This window comes from Piliocolobus tephrosceles, chromosome 11 (assembly GCF_002776525.5).
Source record: "Piliocolobus tephrosceles isolate RC106 chromosome 11, ASM277652v3, whole genome shotgun sequence".
Classification (NCBI taxonomy): Eukaryota; Metazoa; Chordata; class Mammalia; order Primates; family Cercopithecidae; genus Piliocolobus; species Piliocolobus tephrosceles.
The window spans coordinates 77,081,064-77,096,303 of record NC_045444.1 but is presented as its reverse complement, the minus strand read 5'-3'; the positions used below and the strand labels follow the sequence as shown (position 1 = coordinate 77,096,303).

General features: G+C 37.7%; 1 protein-coding gene across 3 annotated transcripts in view; it reads left to right on the top strand.

The window, feature by feature from the left end:
• STAT4 (signal transducer and activator of transcription 4) overlaps nt 1-14,705 on the top strand; it is a 147,490-nt gene extending 132,785 nt beyond the window's left edge. For all 3 annotated transcript variants that reach the window (XM_023217763.1, XM_023217773.1, XM_023217781.1), the window contains 10 exons: nt 3,210-3,293; nt 5,048-5,146; nt 8,019-8,154; nt 9,728-9,777; nt 10,279-10,373; nt 10,662-10,798; nt 11,139-11,330; nt 12,765-12,831; nt 13,201-13,309; nt 14,415-14,705. In XM_023217763.1, coding sequence (XP_023073531.1) covers nt 3,210-3,293; nt 5,048-5,146; nt 8,019-8,154; nt 9,728-9,777; nt 10,279-10,373; nt 10,662-10,798; nt 11,139-11,330; nt 12,765-12,831; nt 13,201-13,309; nt 14,415-14,441 — 996 coding nt within the window. In that variant the 3' untranslated portion in view covers nt 14,442-14,705. The remainder of the gene's footprint in view (nt 1-3,209; nt 3,294-5,047; nt 5,147-8,018; nt 8,155-9,727; nt 9,778-10,278; nt 10,374-10,661; nt 10,799-11,138; nt 11,331-12,764; nt 12,832-13,200; nt 13,310-14,414) is intronic.
• The last annotated feature ends 535 nt before the right edge of the window (nt 14,706-15,240 follow it).

The following is a 15,240-nucleotide window of genomic DNA, read 5'->3' as shown; positions in this document are numbered from 1 at the left end:
TGTATTTTTTAGTAGAAACGGGGTTTCACCGTGTTAGCCAGGATGGTCTTGATCTCCTGACCTCGTGATCCGCCCGTCTCGGCCTCCCAAAGTGCTGGGATTACAGGCTTGAGCCACCGCGCCCGGCCTACTGTCTCCTTTTTATTAGAGAGACTCTTTCAGTAGTTTCCAAAGAAAAAGTACTAAGGAGCCAAATTTCCAGAGGCCTTACATATCTGAAAACGTTTTTTGCATTCATAGTTGACTGACAGTTTGGCTGGATATAGAATTCTGGGTTAGAAATCATTTTTCCTCCGAATTCTGAAAGCACCATTCCATTGTCTTCTACTTATCTTGTATTCTGATTCTTAATCATTTATAAATGCCTTTTTTTTCCCTGCACTCCTGAAACTTTTAAACTGGTTTCCTGCAATTTTACAGCAATGAGTTTCGGTTCGGCTCTTCATTTATTTGTTGTGCCAGCCATTCACGGGTCCTTCCAATTTGAACACTCATGTCCTTTAGTTTGAGAAGTTTTGTCGTATTCTTCATTTTTATAGATTATTGAAAACACGTAAAAACATAAAGAATAATAGCATGAACACCCATCAAATAGCTTAAAAATTCAAACTTTGTAAATATAGTTGAAGACACCTGGTACCCCACCCCCCACCCTTTAATCCTTTTCCTCCCTGTACCCACCCACCTCCCAAAAACCACTGTCTTGAATTTTGATGTTTATTGTTTTCAAGAATGCCTTTATACTTTTTCTATGAATGAATATGTTTCTATATACTTTATATTATTCTGTATTATAAATTCGGATTTTACATAAATGGCATCTTTATATATATATTTTATCACAACTTGCTTTTCTTGCTCAAAAAAATATTTTCTGAGACTCATTCCTACATTGATTCATGTTGCTGTGGATCATTTATTCCAATGCTGTATAGTTTTTTTGCTCTATAAATATACACAGTATAGCTAGCTATTCTCCTACTGATGAATCATTTTATCATTATAAGCAGTTCTACTATAAACATTCTTCAATTAACATTCTTCTACATGTCTTTATTTTAATATGAGTGTAAAACATCTTTGACTTACATATATTTGGTAGCAGATGGGTCAGAATCAGATGATTCAACAAGAATTGTTATGTATAGGTAATGTGCATCTTCTACCTTTCTAGATACTGAGAAATTGTTCCCCAAAGTGATTGTAGCAATTGCATAAGTGGTGTAAGAGTTACAATTTGTTTATGTCTTTGATATTTTCTCTGCTCCATTTTCTCTGTTCTCTTTCTGGAACTTGTGTTAGTTTGTTGTTGCAGTTCATGTATACTTCTTTATTTGCTATCTTTTCTATTCTATTTTTGACATCTTTGTGGGGTTTTGTGGTGTGTTTTACATTCTGGGAAATTTCCTCTACTCTATGTCCAATCTTTTTACTGACTTGTCTATTTCTCTTATTATATTTTAAGTGGTTTTGTTCTTTTTAAGTGGTTCTTTATTATTTTCGGAATGTTTCTTACAATAATATTCTATTCTTGTTTCACTGATATAATATTTGTTTTATATAGTTTTTAAAAAGTGTTTTAATGTACATTTTCAAATATATACAGAAATAGAGGGAAAATACAATGAATGGATTTAAGCATCACCTAACTTCAACAATACATACATTTTTCCTGGAGTTCTCAAATTCTAGATAGTACAGTATAATGTAGATACTTCAGCAGGAATCTTTAGAATATAAGAAATGTTTAAACCTAACCACACTACCCTTATCGCAAAAAAACAAAATAACATTTTTTTAATCCTTACTTAATAAAATCCTATTTTTTGTTCAAATTCCTCCATTGTCTCAAAAAAGGCCTTTTGACAGTTGGTTTGTTCAAATCAGTATCTAAGCACTATCTTCCCATTGCAAATGTTTGAGGCCCCTTCAACATGCCATATATTTATTGAATAAACTGAGCTGAATACAGTAGACTTTTTTCACTGTTTTTTTACTCTTCTTCTTCTTCCTTTTTTTTTTTTTTTTTTTGCATTTTGCATTTTTCTTTTCCTCTGAGTTTTTTGTTTTTGCATTCTCATTTCATGTGAGAGGGTTTGTCAAATGCCTGATGATATTAGCTTGCTGTTAATAATTAAGAGAAGGGCACCGAAAAACTGCCTGGAAACTCTATGTGCATGTTGGGAACTGTAGACTTAGGGTGATTATTAGAATCTGGCTGTTTCGATGGGTTGTTGGGGGACGGTGGTGGGTGTAGAAGGCAGCATCTGTATGTTACCTCCCTTGGTCTGGCAAACTTCCCGGATACCTTTCCAGGAGCTTTTAAGCCTGGCTGTAGGTGTCGGAGAAGGGGCAAGCATGGGCTTAACTGTAAATTGTAACAGGACCTTCCTCTCTTTAGCACACACAGCACCTAACCCCTGATTGCAGCTTGACCTTGTTCCCAGAATGTAGAGAGCCTCTCTAATTACTCTGACTCATCTGCTCCAAAGAGCAAACCTCCCTCCTGTGCCCAGGTCTGGAGGGATGGAGACTTCACTGCCTGAGCTGGGGCTCTTGCTGCACATCCTGGTCTGCAGTCTTCTTTTCTGCAGCCTCAGGGTGCTCAGTACTTTCAACCCCTGGGTTCTTTCTTCTACCCTCACTCTACACTCCCCTACTTTTCACTCAGGGATCTAGATTACAGTTTTACTTTATTGGAAAGTGAATAAAACTCCACTTATTACCTTAGTGGAGTGTCTGGAGGGAACAGAGGAAAATACGTATACTCCACCTACCATGTTAAACCAGAAGGAGGTCTTGCATTCTTTTTGAACAGATTCATTGTGACACTAAGACTTGTATCTGTATACTTATGCATATATAGATTGCTTTTATTAACATTTGGTAACTCGAAAGGACCAATTTTCAAATATTAAAATAAGGAACAACTTGTCTAAATTTCAACTGAAAAAACCATGCTAGAATTTTTAAAGCCAGAAATTATCTTGTTTTGAAGACTTAAAAGCATTCTGTTTGGGGAAATGAAGATTTTCCAAATTGTATATAACTTTTAAATCAATAAGAGGGAATGTTCAATAATAGAGATGGCTTGGGGGCATTTACTTTATTAATTTATTAATAAATATATTAATTTATATAGAAACAAGTCTTCTATTAGATAGTGAGTATGCATTTGTGAGGTAACAATTTATTTCTTTCTCCCTTAGGGCTGTCACATGGTGACTGAAGAACTTCATTCCATAACCTTTGAAACACAGATCTGCCTCTATGGTCTGACCATAGATTTGGAGGTAGGTGTTTCAAGAACGTACACCATTTACTCATGGTATTTGCAGGAATTGATCAGCATTAATAGATGTAAGTTTTGTTTTTTCTAGGTTTTAGTACATTCCCTATTCATTACTTTTGTTTTAATTTAGAAAATCAATATGTCAAATATTCACTAGTTAACATAATATTTTGGTTAAATATATATGATAAAAGCTTGTGGGTAACTGGGTGCTGTAACTCACACCTGTAATCCCAGCACTTTGGTAGGCCAAGGTGGGTGGATTGCTTGAGCCCCGGAATTGGAGACCAGCCTGGGCAACAGTGCAAAACCCCCCATCTCTACTAAAAACACAAAAGTTTGCTGGGTGTGGTGGCACATGCCTATAGTCCCAGCTACTCAGGAGGCAGAGGCAGGAGGATCGATTGAGCCCAGGAGGTGGAGGCTGCAGTGAGTGGTGATCATGCCACTGCACTCCAGCCTGGGTGACAGAGTGAGACCCAGTCTCAAAAAAATAAATAAATAAAAAATAAAATAAAATAAAAAGTTCAAGGGTATTATGAACTTTATATACATTAAATAATTTGTTGCTCAGGTTCTTCTTTGTTTGGTTTTCTGGGATTTCCTGAGTCATGAACACTCAGTGGAAAGTCTAAAGAGGAATAAGTATCCTTGAACTTATGTCATGTAGTGATTTTTTTTTGTAGTAATATGTTTTCAAAAATTTAACTTGTACATAACTCACAGTAGGAAGATTTCTCTAACATAATGAACAAAGACAAATAATAGGAACATTACAGTACGTTGCTTTGATCCTCATAAAACAATCACCACTAAACTCAAAGAAAGAATAAAGAAACTTTTGGGATTAAATTGAGCATTAATTGACTATGTGCTCCTTGAGGGCAGAACACTATGAATGAACGAGTGCATGAATGAACAAACACAATCTCATACACCCTGAATATGATCCTATTGTAGAGTATATTCTTTTAGAATTCTGCCTTTGCTCTTTTATCTTAATGATGGTAATATGTTTTTAAAATCTTTCATAAATTCCTTCCTTATCTCCTTTCCCTAAACCTCTGTTTTTATGAGTTGTTAAATTTCCTCAAATGGGTATTTTACCATCTATAGGAATCTGATGTCTATTGTTGGGGAAAGACTACTATAAGTTGATTAGCTTCCCAGGCTAATTTGTAAAAGCCTGTTTATTTCATAAAGTAGAAAACCACAGCACCAAGAATACTAAATTGAGTTAGTTCTGTAACAATAGCACAGACGCCTGTATCACCCATAGCTTATGTCTCCTACTTTTACAATAGAAACCTCCCACTTCCAGTGTTTACATTAATTAGGTGTTAGGTCATAATTTGAAGATACTGATTCATTCCAGAGAAAAACTTAAAATAGATTCTTTAACTTATAAAGAAGATTGTTGCTAATTCAATAGACTCTCTAATATATTGCACTTGAGGCAGCAGGTGACATTTAAAAAGTATAAATGTGTCCACGATGTCAGGGGAGACACTGGGAAGCTGCCTGACTGAGCACTGTGAAAGGATTCCTGCTCTTTCCTCTCTGTGCCCTTACCCATGCATGCTCAGAAAGTTACGTGGCCTTCACAAGTCATTTCAGTGACCAGGGCAGCATGGACATCAGGACTGGAGGCGTGGGACTGGCTTGAGATTGGCCCTTTACAGGCAAGGGTCAAGCATAAGATGAATGTAAGGTGGGACTACCTGTAATAACTATGCTTTTTTCCCCCCAAACCAGACGAACTCATTGCCTGTGGTGATGATTTCCAATGTCAGTCAATTACCTAATGCTTGGGCATCCATCATTTGGTACAACGTGTCAACCAACGATTCCCAGGTAGACTCTATTTCTACCTCACCTTCTTTAATTCTATTCGATTTGTTTTATTGCCAACAAACACATCTGCATCAAAACATGTGTGTGCCAGTGGGGTGTGGGGTGAGAGTTGCTTTATTTCTAGTTGTGTGTTTCCTCTCATGTCATATTTAAAGCAGTATGTTCTGATGTATGTGGTTCCTGAGAGAGTTCTGCTAGCAAAAGTAACAGACAGGTATTTATTATTTCTGAGGGTCTGGTCAGCTCCCAACTATGTACATACCAGAGAGTTCCAGGGCCATCCTATGTCTCTGTTAACTAAGCTGAAGGAAACTTCTTACCTCCTCAGCTGCTCCGGTCCCACCTTGTCCATATAGTCTCTTCTATGAAGGTAGAGAATTGGTCTCCAAGTAAGTAATTAGAATATTCATCAATCTTGCCTAACTGTATTCTGACAGCACGCATTTTCAAGTCGATTGCAGATTTCATCCATCCTAGGCTCAAGCTGGGATTTAATGCCATCTGGTGGTTGTAACACTGGCCCAAACTTGGCCTCAAGTCACAAAGCAAGCCGTGAATAGATGCTCTTATAAGACAACCAGGGAAGGGAGTGGCAAAAAAGATGAGTCAGCACTTCCCCTTGCACCTCTCCTTCAAAACCTCAGTGTGTTATCCTGGAAACCACTAAGGTCTAGAGAAAATAGGTCAGATGTAAATAACAACATTTCTTCTTAATTCAGAGCAAATGTTCCCTCCAAAGGGAAGAATTCTTCTACTTTAGATCCCAGTAGTAAGAACAAGATCATAATGAATCAGCTTAGTGTTCTTTCCCTTTGATTCAATGTTTCTAATAAGGAAATGATTCAGCTCTACTCCTTCTCCTCCTCAAGTGCCCTAGCATCTGAGACAAATTAACTGCGGAGAGGAAGACTGTGCAGGGTGCCCCGAAGAGAGCAGAACTTATCAGAGAAATTGCCTGGTCTTTAAGGCGAAGGACAGCCAATGCCCCTGAGATTAAATGCTGATCCCCATTAGATCAACACTTGTTCAGCTTTCTTCCAACTCCAGGGAGTAGGAGTGATGGGATACTTCTCCATCCTCCAGCCTCACAGAGCAGTGCTGCACTTAGCTTTCTTCAGCAACCTCCTTCTGTAAGAAAGTCACCAAAATCATCACACTCATCATCCCAAATTTACATGGCTCTAGGATGAGAATCTAGAACTATAGATAACATACAGCTCCTAAAACACAGATTCACGGCCTAGTTACAGAACCAGTCTGAACAACTAATCCTGGTTTCTCCTCTTAATTCTATCCTGCTTTGAAACCTAAGCCCTTAGGCCTTGATTGTATTCTGTGCTTTCTGGTCACTTTTCCAGGCACCATTCTCAGGTTCACAAAAAACCATCTCCCTAGAAATTCTTTCTCTTCATTCCTCCTCTTCCTATTGCCCATTCCTTGTTGGATGCTGTGTCCTCTTTTATTCCCACCTTCTGAAATCTCTTGAACTGGTTCTTTTTCTTGATTAATCTAAGCCCAGTTTAGCTCATGTTCACAACAGCCTTCTCCAGGCACCGCACTGGATTTCTGAATTCTTCCTTTCCTCTTCTTGAAACACCTTTCTCGAGTTTCACACATCTGTTTTCCAGTAATCTGGGACAGAGTCTTATGTTTCACTATTCTTGACCCAGTTTCTGGCACAATCTCATTTGTAGTCGATCACACAGAATATTCTCTTATTTAGCTTGGCACAGTGGTGCACACCTGTAGTTTCAGCTACTTGAGAGACTGAGGCAAGAGAATTTCTTGACCTCAGGAGTTTAAGTCCAGCCTAGACAACATAGCAAGATCATTTCTCTGTTTTGTTTTGTTTTTTTTTTTTACGTAGAGCAAATAAGAAAAGACTACTATGGTGTCCATAAAACAGGTATTTGAGGTTAATCATAATATTGTAGGGTCAGCTTCCCTAGCCTGGGACTTTACGGTTTCTAGCACTTTGGGATGATTGGTCTGGTCAAGGTAAAACTTGTGCCAACCCCATGATAAACCAAGTAAATAATATAAGTTTTGTTTAGGATGAATATTGTTTTAGAAAAGAGTATCTGTCAAATTGTTGGACAGTGTTAAGTACTTGCATGAGTAGACTGATACGGAAAAGTTCAAGAGATGTCAAGTGATGCTTCTGAAGAAAGATGGAGCTCTGATTATAGTATATTCAAAGAACAGGGAGACTTTTAGGAAAAGACGACGTCAGCCTTAAGAACAACAGAGATGAGATGATATTTTATATTTACTTAGGTTGGCCAAAAGACTTTAAATCAGGAATCCTGTATATTGAATTACAGCGTCATAAGCGTAATTGTTATTAGTGGTGAATATGTATGGATCTGCAGCAACCTCAATTCTTGCCTCAGAAGAAAGAATTCAACTGAGGAGTATAGGACAGAAGGAGTGACCAAGGCAAGCTTCAGAGCAGGAGTGAAAGTTTATTAAAAAGCTTTAGAACAGTAAGAGAAGGAAGGAAAGGAAAGTACAACTTGGAAGAGGGCCAAGCGGGCAACTTGAGAAGCCAAGTGTGCAGCTTGACCTCTTGATTTGGGCTTGGCATTCTTCAGGGGTCTTGTGTTACTTCTCCCCACTCCTGAGATCTTACTGGGAAGATGCTGAGCAGTTTTAGGTGTTTTCTATTAGAACACTGTCGTTCCCTGGCACCAGCTGTGACCAATTATGACTTTAGAGAAACAGTTAACAACTGCCTGACCATCACCTAATGGTCACCCAACACTCCTAGTATGTGTGTGGGGAGACGGGGAGACCTCTCTCGCCCTGCTCATACCTCACTAGCTACCCACTGTAAGATAATTAACAAATCATCATCATGATTCTATTTCAGAACTTGGTTTTCTTTAATAATCCCCCACCTGCCACATTGAGTCAACTACTGGAGGTGATGAGCTGGCAGTTTTCATCGTACGTTGGTCGTGGCCTTAATTCAGATCAACTCAATATGCTGGCAGAGAAGCTTACAGGTGAGAGCCAGTAGACAGACAGGATTCACCTCTGTTTTTGGTACTCAAGCATTTTAAATAACCAGGACGCTATTACTACTATTAATAATGATGATCATCATAATTTATTCAATGCCTACTATATTGCCAGGCACAGAGCTAAGTGTTATATTATTTTTAATCCTCGGGAAAGTCCTGCAAGGCTCACCTTATTCTATCAATTTTATAAATGACTGTATTGGAGTGCAGAAGTCAAGTGACTTGCCACAGCTGCATGGCTAGTACACAGCAGAACCAAGCCACAGGCCAGACCTGTCCAGGTCTAAAACTCCTCCCTGTCTATTCCCCACCCCAGTCTCCAGGGTATATTTCCACTAAATATGATGTGAAGCCTTAATGGTGCCCCATATGATCGTTCATATGAATGTCTCAACTGACATAAACCAACTGGAAAATGACTGATTCCTTCACTAGGTCTAGGAAATGTAATAGAAATTTTAAACCACCTGGGCAATACTTAATGCTGCATACCAAGAAAGTTTCAGCTTTGACTGAGATTTCTAAAGTTTGCAAAATAGAGTCATTGGTACTACATGTACCAACTATAATCCAAACTTTTTCTAAAAATCTCTAAGAAAGCTGTATTTTGACGAGTCAGGGTTTAACATATTTAACACCAAAAAAAAAGTTAAAATTAGATCTATATGCATTTCTAGTTAAATTAGGGCCAAAGATCCATTTGTGTAGCAGAAGTAGAATCATGTGTGATTTAAGCTTGACTCACATGGTGCTGGGATGCTTGCCACTTCCACCTACTCTTGGATCAATGGGTACTTAAATAAATTAGGATTTTGGAAAACATCACAAAATTTACTTAATGGCAATACATGTTTTGATCCTTATTTAATTCATAAGCAGCAATAGTAGGCATTCAATAAGTATTTGTTAGAGTGAATAAAGCTTTTAAGCATGTAGTATAGATAGCAACCATATCCTTTCAGACCTTTATCAAATTATTCTTATGAGTATAATTTCCTTAAAAATTTAGATGAAAACTCTTGTGTCCTTTCACTGCTCTGGATCAAAACAGCCAATGGCTACTTATTGTCTAATAGATTTCTAGTCCATTCTTTCCATCTTAATAGGCAACATTCTTGGTAATCTAGCTACACGTAACTTACACAAATTTGTTTTATAATGCTCATTTACCAACATTAAGTAGCTCTTCCTGTCTCCAGTGTAAGCCATGTCCATGTCCATCATGCCTTGTCCTATATTACTCTTGCTCTCTGGAGTGGCCTCCTTTGTCTCCTCTGACAATTTATATTCTACCCATCCAGATCCTAGATACCCACCTGCTTTCTAAAGCCATTGTTAGCTACTCCACCAAAAAGCTTATTTTCTAGATAATAAACTTCTTAGGAGCAAGGATGATGTCTTATATTTGTACTGTACCTAGCACTCAGTACATTGCAAACCCATAACAGGTGCTTAAGAAATGCTTGACAGAGAAGAGGAAAAATATCTAAATTGAGCACAAAATTGAAGCATCTCATTGTCGAATAAAAAATCTCATTCTTTTCTTTCATTTCAGTCCAATCTAGCTACAGTGATGGTCACCTCACCTGGGCCAAGTTCTGCAAGGTACAAATGGTTGGGGAAACATCATTTAGATACATTTGTTTTTTAATACAATGTTCCTAAGTCTATATTACTACCTGGGGTTTTGAGAAATTCCCAGATAAGAATTTTTTTTTTTTTTTTTAGTTTGTTTGAGAGGGAGTCTCGCTCTGTTGCCTCCAGGGTTCATGCCATTCTCCTGCCTCAGCCTCCCAAGTAGCTGGGACTACAGGCACTCACCACCACGCCCAGCTAATTTTTTTGGTGTTTTTAGCAGAGACGGGGTTTCACCGTGTTAACCAGGATGGTCTCGATCTCCTGACCTGGTGATCTGCCCACCTCGGCCTCCCAAAGTGCTGGGATTACAGGCGTGAGCCACCATGCCCGGCCAAGAATATTTTTTAAAGAAACTAAGGTGTTGTCCAGTTTCAGGATATGATTTTGTTGAAAAATTGAACTTAAATTATTATATCAACATTATTACTTAAATAACCATTGTCTTAATGTGCTTGTTTATTCCTATAGGAACACTTACCTGGTAAATCATTTACCTTTTGGACATGGCTTGAAGCAATATTGGATCTAATTAAGAAACACATTCTTCCCCTTTGGATTGATGGGTAAGTTATAGGCTATATTTTTCATATGAATGAATTATGTTATTTTTTCCTGTTGTTATTGGTTTTCTTCTACTTCTTTTTCTCTTAGGCATGTTTAGTACCATAGAAAAAAATAGTTGCAATTTCTTATTCGTGCAGTATCACTATGTATATTAATCTATATATGAGTATTTCAGGTAAGAATGACTTTTGATTACACTGAAAACAAACTGTAGGTCTGCTCTTTGTAAATGCAATAAGTGAAAATCCAATAATGATCAGAAAAAATCATGCATGTTCTATTTTTAGGTATGTCATGGGCTTTGTTAGCAAAGAGAAGGAACGGCTCTTGCTAAAGGATAAAATGCCTGGCACCTTTTTATTAAGATTCAGTGAAAGCCATCTCGGAGGAATAACTTTCACCTGGGTGGACCATTCTGAAAATGGTATATACTCACTAATGTTTGTTCTTGTAAAATTAGTTTTCTTAAATTTAGTTACTGGGATTTCAGTTTTTGGAAGTGTATGGTGTGTTGATCTGTTTGTGACGTATTCAGTGAGCTTGAATATTAGTAGTTGCAGTTGTCTCAGAACAGGGTACCTATGAATTCCAAAAAGTCTATCGTATGCACAATCTGTACTGTCCAGGCAGCAGAAGGTCTGACATTGAAGTGACATGAACTAACAAGTCACTCTAGTGGCATGAAGATAATGTGGGCAGGGAAAAACTGGTCACAAGGAATGTGTACAGGAACCTGTATATTTCTCCAATTTCTATTTTTCAAGGGGAAGTGAGATTCCACTCTGTAGAACCCTACAATAAAGGCCGGTTGTCTGCTCTGCCATTCGCTGACATCCTGCGAGACTACAAAGTTATTATGGCTGAAAACATTCCTGAAAACCCTCTGAAGTACCTATATCCTGACATTCCCAAAGACAAAGCCTTTGGTAAACACTACAGCTCTCAGCCTTGCGAAGGTTAGGATTTTGTGTTTTTGTTTTTGTTTTTTTCCTTAAGATTTTGGAAAATAACCTCATATTGGAGCAAAGTAAATGATAAATGAAGTTCCTCTTTTTGTCGACTCTGATTTTTGTAAGATCTAAGGGCGTATGGAGGTCAAAGCCTTAGAAATGAAGTGGTATGTCAGCAGCTCCTGAAAAGGGACCACTGGGCTTTCTAACACTAGCAGAGTAATACGCAGCTGCAACTAAACTTCACCATGGCCATGGGGGCCTCTCAAGGCCACTCCGAGAGCTTCAGTTTTCTCCTTTGTAAGACAGAAGTGGTGCAGACTTCGTGTCTATGACTGGGGTAAAGGAAAAGAAAGAGGGGGTAATGATGAGAAGCTTTTAATAGTAAAACAGGTCTGTATATTGCAAAGGAACCCCAGGGTTTATAAGTTTTATATTTTCAACCATACTTTAGTTTTACAACTCAGGGTATTTGTTCATTTGCCAGGGAGGGACCTGTGGATCTGTGCTTCATCCTCTCCCTCCCCCACTCACCCAGCCTACCTTTCCTGGTTGTATCCTAAGGACCTAGAACAATGTCTGGCCAAAACAGGCATTCAGTAAATGTTGAATACATAAAAGAAAATTCGTTAAATTGCTATGTAATTTTAAGGTACGTTCATCATTCTGTTTCTTTAATGGAAGTGTATACAATCCATAGAAATCTTCATCTATAGCACTAAATCTTTGGGCCCCATCATGCAGAATATCCTACAGTTGTCATTCACAGACTCGCAGCCACCTGACTTCATGCTCTCTGAAATAAACAAAAATGCAAAAGAAAAGCAAACAAACCTGTGACATTTCAGTGTCTTTCAACAACTGATCGAATGAAATAACAAATATCAATGCAACAAATTAGGGTTGGAAAATTGGAACAAATACTAGTTCAACATGGTATACCAGAGAAGTTTGGGGAATTTTTCCAAGGTGAGGTTTGCATATGACTGTTACTACAGCACAATGATACTTTCGGGAACACTGATATCTGTACTTCAAAAACATTTGCAATCATAAGGTTCTGACTGGTGTCCATTTAAATGAAAAGAACTGGGTTATTATATCCTCCAAAACATGACTCAATCAGTCCTTATAATCAAACGTAAATGAAATGTAGAAGACAGGTAATACAGCTGATTCTCAATTTTTCCCATACAGTTTAGAGGCATTAATATACGAAGTCAGATTAGGCCTGCCAAGAGATTTGTTTTTCTCTTCTTGCACATTTTATGCTTATCTAATAGATTGTGTCCCCTATTTAATGAAACATTTTTGTGTATCACCGAACAACTGTATTATCTCTCTTTCTCTTATCATTAATATTTTTCTAGACTCTTTTTTCCCCAGTTTTATTGATAATATTGACATTTTTTCCCCAACATTGTGCCTTCTTTTTTCCAGTTTCAAGACCAACAGAAAGGGGTGACAAAGGTTACGTTCCTTCCGTTTTTATCCCCATCTCAACAATGTGAGTAATCTTAGTCACATGTAAAATATTTTTTATAAAAAGCTTTCCTATAGGAGATTTAAAAGTAGAGCAGAGTACACATAACTGAGAGCAAAGCATTGTCATGTGCAATGTCCCATTTCCTTTTATATATAAAGCTAGGCTTTAGGGCACACTTACCACAATCTATTGTGACTAAAATTATAAAATTCCCCTTATAATGCCATATATTCCATAGCAAGTTGAATGTTCTGATATGAAATGATGAATCAGATAACTCAGTGTCACAAATAGATGAAGCCCTAGAAATGAGTTCCTGACACAGTAAGTTACCGTGAGCTATTATTATTTTCTAATCCTTGTCCATATTGACCTTGTTATCTCTTTAAGCCGAAGTGATTCAATGGAGCCACATTCTCCATCAGACCTTCTTCCCATGTCTCCAAGTGTGTATGCGGTGCTGAGAGAAAACCTGAGTCCCACAACAATCGAAACTGCAGTATGTTCCCTTTATTTTCCATTGCTGGTCAAAGGCATTTCCAATGATGCAAAGGTGGTGTGGGAATCAAAGGGGCTGAAATACTGCCTGGGTAGGGAGAAAACATATTTATTGGATCAAATTCATGAGCATGACACAAAAGGTGTCTGGATGGTCCTGCGTATTGCTGATCTTACAGGTATTGAAAGCAGACACCTTCACTTACTTAAACTGCTTTACATTCTTTCCACCAGAAACCACCAGAGGGCAAAATATTCCTATACCCTATTCAAGCACACTACCCCTACTGGCACCACGGGCCCACTCATTCTCCAACACTCTCTACTTTAGTAAACAGCATTTACTGGTCAATATTTATAAACCTAGTATACTATCTAGTTTACTAGTTACTTACTATCTAGTAAACCCAGTTTGCTATCTTACAGTGTAAACATCACACATTGCAAATTTTCTTGATTATGGCTTGCATTTCTAGAACTGGGAGCTTCATCAAGTAATATATGAATAATAGTCAATGGCATAATAATGCTCTCCTTTTTGAGAACTGAGTCATAATCTTTAATGCAATAATGTTATTTGAGATGAATCCTATTCGCTCTTATCCACCAATACTGTCAATGGGTTCAAACCCCCAATTTACATGAAAGTGACCATACATCAGAATAATATAATAGAAACTTGGAGGGACTCTAAGCCTCAAAACATTTTTATCTGGCTAGCTTTTAATTCTTCTCTTGAAGATTTCTGTAGATGAAAAATTCACTTTCCTTTGATAGCTTATTCCAATGTTAGTTCCCTTAAATCATCAAGTTATTTATGTCTAACTGAACATTTGCTACATTTTGCACCCATTTCCTCATTATATTTTTGGTGGATAAACAGGCCTTTTTCTTATAACAGTTTTCTGTGTCCTTGAAAGGTACCTTTTATTTTAGACTGATCAACCCCTATTGCTTTTGCAAATACTTAGTTTAAGTATTTTAACTAGGTAATAGAAAAATTATGGAGTAATTTGTAGAAAAAAGGATGTTTATTTACACAAGAAATAGTGATTTATTTGCAAACCAATAGTTTCCTCAAAGATTATTTTCATTTTTAATTTTAGATGAAGTCTCCTTATTCTGCTGAATGACAGGATAAACTCTGACACACCAAGAAAGGAAGCAAATGAAAAACTTTAAAGACTGTTCTTTGCCCAACGACCACATTTTATTTCTTCAGCTTTGTAAATACCGGGTTCTAGGAAATGTTTGACATCTGAAGCTCTCTTCACACTGTCATGGCACTCCCCAGTCGGGAGTGTTGTGATTGAAATTCTTGAAACCAAAGCTTCAGATAAACGTGCAAGATAAGACAACTTTCAGAAACCAGTGTTAATAACAATATTAACAGAAGACTCACTTGCCTGTGTTTGGTTTATTTCTGATTTTGTCTCTCTGGTGTTACTTATGATTTTAGCTAGAAGATGCAAGTGTTAATGTTTCAGGGTAGGTCAAGAATAGCAAAGAATACCTACACCTCAGCAAGAAGGCCTGAGGGAAAAGCCAAATAAGCCAATCTACTGTATGATGAGTAGCAGGCACAGTGATCACAGTAGATCCAAGAGGAAAGTCGTGATGCGACATTAGCAGAAATTCACAGGGCATCCAGGGTTGAATTAGGAAGCCTCCTGAGTGCCATGTCAATATTATCCCAACTATGGGATTCAACAGCTGCTGGTACCACAGGAGGAGGGATCCAGAGTCATTCCTGGTGGTATCTTGGGCAAAATGCACTGATTTTACAGGTATTGTAAGCAGACACTTGGGTTAAAAAAATAATACTTTAAAAAAACTCATGAAATGAGGACTAGGAGGATGAAATGAGGACTAGGAGAATAACAACTCTGGCCTTGGGTGACTGATTTTATTCATAGGTTGCTCATTCTTCAT